The following is a 4,192-nucleotide window of genomic DNA, read 5'->3' on the forward strand; positions in this document are numbered from 1 at the left end:
ATATTCGATTGTATGTATGTACCACATCTTTTTAATCCAGTCATCTACTTTTGGGCATTTGGGCTGCTTCCATGTTTTTCCAATTGTAAATAAAGCAGCAATAAAATGGGGGGGGGTACAGGTATCTTTTTTAATCAGTGTCTAAAACACATTTTTTATGGAAATCAAAGAACTTTCTTTGGTCTCTTTTAGAACTACAATTTAGGAGTTTCCAAATAATGTGGAACTTGAACAAAAATCTCCATGTAACTTGTCATAAATTGAAATTAGATATAACAGATGATTTCTGAATATGATTTTTTCCCCTAATAGCTATGGAATAGGTTTCATGGAGAAGGCTAACCACCGTCCAAGAAGAGTTTCAAAATCTTCATTTGAAGTTATGGGCCTGTCAAATATACTCTCTGATTTAGTTTAAACATTTGCTATTCTATACCCATTTATCACTCATGGTGATTCACAGTTAACTTCACTTTTTAAATTATTTCTGCAATATGTTATAAAACCTGAGTTATAACATATAACTCATATGGGAGTGAATATACCTGTCCCATGAACTAGATCAAGATATTTTAAAGATAAAATAAACTATACCAAAAAGTCAATTATTTTTGAAATAGCTACTATATGTCTTCAGACTGGCTGAATATTTTGATGGAAACTAAAGAATGTAACACCTTTGTTCCTCAAGAAGATTAGTGTCTGACAGAACACAAATCTATGTTTTAATTGCAATTAAAGTAAAATAGAAAGCAACTTAAAACTTAGGGCCACATCTACAAGCATAATATTTGAGGGCAGAAAAGTTACTACTGGATGATAGAGGAGAGACAGATGGGGTCTGATATATCAAAAATTATTATTAGAATCCTAGTAGATGCCTTGGGTAATATAAATTCTTTCACTGCCATCTGAAGGATAACTTGAAGAGTAACATTTAGGTAAAATTTAAAATATTTAATATTTTGAAATGTCACTGTAGTTTTCCTTCTTAGTGAAAATTTATATCAACAAAACATTTATCAGTCTAAAGAGTTTCATTGTAAAATATGCTCTTTAACCTATATTTTCATTTGTTAGCTTAATCCTCGTCTAGATGGATGTATACGAGGCTGGAATTTGATGAATCAAGGAGCTTCAGGAGTAAAGGAAATTATTCAAGAAAAACAGAATAAGCATTGTTTTGTCAATGTGGAGAAGGGTTCCTACTATCCTGGTTCTGGAATGGCTCAATTTAACATAGATTATAGTAAGTGGTTACCATTTTATATCTCTTTTTGTATTAATGACTAAATTGATGAATTGACAAAGAGTGATAACTCCCTCAGTAAACTTTATTGAGTACCTACTGTTATATCAGGCATAACATTAGGTTTATTAAAACTGTAATGCATTTTTTATTAAATTTCCTGAGTAGACTGAAAGAATAAAGATAGTTGAATAAACTTATACATGTGAACACATTTATATTATTAGTTGAGGATTATTGGCATATCACTTGCTTATTATGGATAAATTTAATGGACTTTTTTTTTTTTAAAGATTTATTTATTTGTGCATACAGAACTGGGGTACAGGCCAGAGGTTCAGGGGCGGTGAGAGGCTTCACCAGAGACAGAGTGGAGAACAGAACAGACAGATCGACGAAGTACACTGCTGAGGGGAGCAGCGGGTTGGTCAGGAGAGGTCTGCCACACCATGTGGTCACCTCCGGGACAGGCAGGAATTGAACTCATGCGGAAGTGGCTTTAGATTCTCAGTGCTGTGCTTTAAAAAATCCGCTGAGCCACCAGGGAAGGCCTCAATGAACTTTTTTAAATATTCACTAATTTCTGTTTTATTGGGTATACTGATTAATTTATCAAAATGATTTCTCTTCATTTCTAGCACTTCCATTAGATCCTTTTAAAAATATTTTCACTTTTATGTTGAAATTTCCCATCTGTTCATACATGTTGTCTACCTTTCCCTCCAAATCTTCAACTCATTAATCCAAATTACTTTAAGATCTCTGTCTGATAGTTTCAACATCTGAGTTATATTGAAATCTGGTCATGTTGAGTGTTTCTCAGATAGTTTTGTTTTTCCTTGCTATCTTCTTTAGCTCATAATTTTTGGTTTCAATGTGAGCATCTAATGAAGAGCCATTGAGACAGAGATAAATACGTTTTATGTCCAGGAATATGCACACCTGGTCTTTTGCTAGATGTTCAATGAGGGGGGTTGGATCAATCTAGTTAAGAGTTGGGTTTGTTGTTTCCATGGCTACTCGTTAGCTTCCTTTAACTTTACCTTGTGTTTAAGGTAGTGGCTGGTTTGACAAGTGATTTTTCCTAATGGTTGATACATTAAAAGTTTTTATCTAAATTCTCAATAAATATTCTAACATCAGGTGTCTCCCTTGGGCTAGAGGGCCATCTCACTACATCTCTTCTTAGAGACATCTGTATTTCTTCAGTTTTCTAATTAAATTAGCTACTCTGCAACCTCAGCTTTTTTACAATCCAAGAAAAGTTGTGATTGTGCAGGTAATTGAGGTCTTGTTGCTCTAAGGGTGGGAGCAGTGCTTGTTCCATTTTTATATAGTCTCAGTGGAACAGGAAGTCCTGCCATGCTGACTGCAAGTTTTCATCTTTATGAATATCCTTGGGCAAACATCCTGTATCTTTATGTAATTAATTCTGTAGGGAATTACAATTGAGCGGATTACAACTGAGATGGAAAAAGTCACAAAATGATGAAAAAAGGATTATACAAGTGTATAATTCTTATTATTTGATCAGATTCTCTTCCAAAGATGTTTTATCTTTTTAAACTTTCACCCACAGAACAAGGAAGTTAATGCTTAAAATTTGTTCCCAATCTGAGAGTTATGAAATTACATTTTATAGTTTAAATATTATCACAGTATCTACTGACATTGACTAACTCTTCATATTTTAGCTATTTGCACATCTTAACTATCTTATTGAGTTCCTTGTCTCTTTCTGCTTTTGTGGTTCATTAATTGAACTGCTGATACTATACTTACAAATGTAGAATGAATATGATATGCCAGCTTTAAGAAAAATATTTCATATGTTTAGTTAGTAAAAAAGTACTACCACAGTTTTAAAGAAGAATCTTACAGTAGTACTTTCTCTTTTCCTAATATAAATTAATACAATGACTTTTGTTCTGTTCTGTGTATAAAGAAATTTTAAAAATGTTTTAATTAGGCTGATGACTGAATATGGGAAATAACTTAAACCTGTTAGGATTTATTTAAAGGAAAAAAATCCCTGAGAAAACAGTGAAAATGAGAGTTACATTGTACCTGACAAAAGTTACTTTTTTTTTTAAAGATCTATTTACTTATGCATACAGAACTGGGGTACAGATCGGAGGTGCAGGGACGGTGAGAGGATTCACCAGAGACAGAGTGGGGTGCAGAAAGGCAGATTGACGAAGTACACTGCTGAGGGGAGCAGCGGGTGGGTCAGGAGAGGTTTGCCGTACCATGTTCGTCATCTCCTGGGCTGGGGATCCAACTCATGATGTGGCTGTGTCTAGCATCATAGTCTGTGCTTTAATCCATTGTGCCACCAGGGAGTGCCCCCAAAAGTTACTTTTATAAGTAATTGTTTCAAGGATTACTTGAAAATGATTTACTTTATAATCAATGTCTATTATGTACATTTGCATGTTGTTAATTTGTTAATATCTTGTATTAAATTTACCTATTTAAAATAATTGATACATACATTTTTTCTCAGGTGTGGAATTAAAGAATTATAATGATAATTGTAATAGCATTTGATGAGGGTAGGTGGAAAAATATCTTGTCAAAAGAAAACAATTTTCTACATTCACCTTCATCCTTTCAAAGACTCCAAGTAACATGGAGCTATTGTTATGTACTACTTTATATATTAAATGAGCAATATTCATTCCAATTGTGAGCTATTACTTTAAAAACCAAACTACTTTGTAAACATACATTCATAAAATATGTCAGTTACTAATGTGGAAAACAAAGTAATGGTAGAGCCTTATAGAACTTGCATTCTAGTGTAATAAACAAGCTAGTGAGTGTGAAAGAAGAGCTTCTATTTGAATTTCAGGGTTAATTCCTGACTTGAAGTGTATTGCTTTACTATGAAGCCATCCAAGTCATATATATATATATATATATATATATATATATATATAT

The 4,192-nt window shown here is 33.0% G+C and overlaps 1 protein-coding gene across 2 annotated transcripts in view; it reads left to right on the forward strand.

Annotated features, from left to right (window-relative positions):
- Positions 1–4,192, forward strand: part of PROS1 (protein S (alpha)) — a 52,122-nt gene that overhangs the window by 40,433 nt on the left and 7,497 nt on the right. For both annotated transcript variants that reach the window (XM_004675484.2, XM_012729585.1), the window contains one exon: positions 1,081–1,249. In XM_004675484.2, coding sequence (XP_004675541.1) covers positions 1,081–1,249 — 169 coding nt within the window. The remainder of the gene's footprint in view (positions 1–1,080; positions 1,250–4,192) is intronic.

Source organism: Condylura cristata, unplaced genomic scaffold (genome assembly GCF_000260355.1).
Source record: "Condylura cristata isolate star-nosed mole 26May11 unplaced genomic scaffold, ConCri1.0 scaffold00003, whole genome shotgun sequence".
Taxonomy (NCBI): domain Eukaryota; kingdom Metazoa; phylum Chordata; class Mammalia; order Eulipotyphla; family Talpidae; genus Condylura; species Condylura cristata.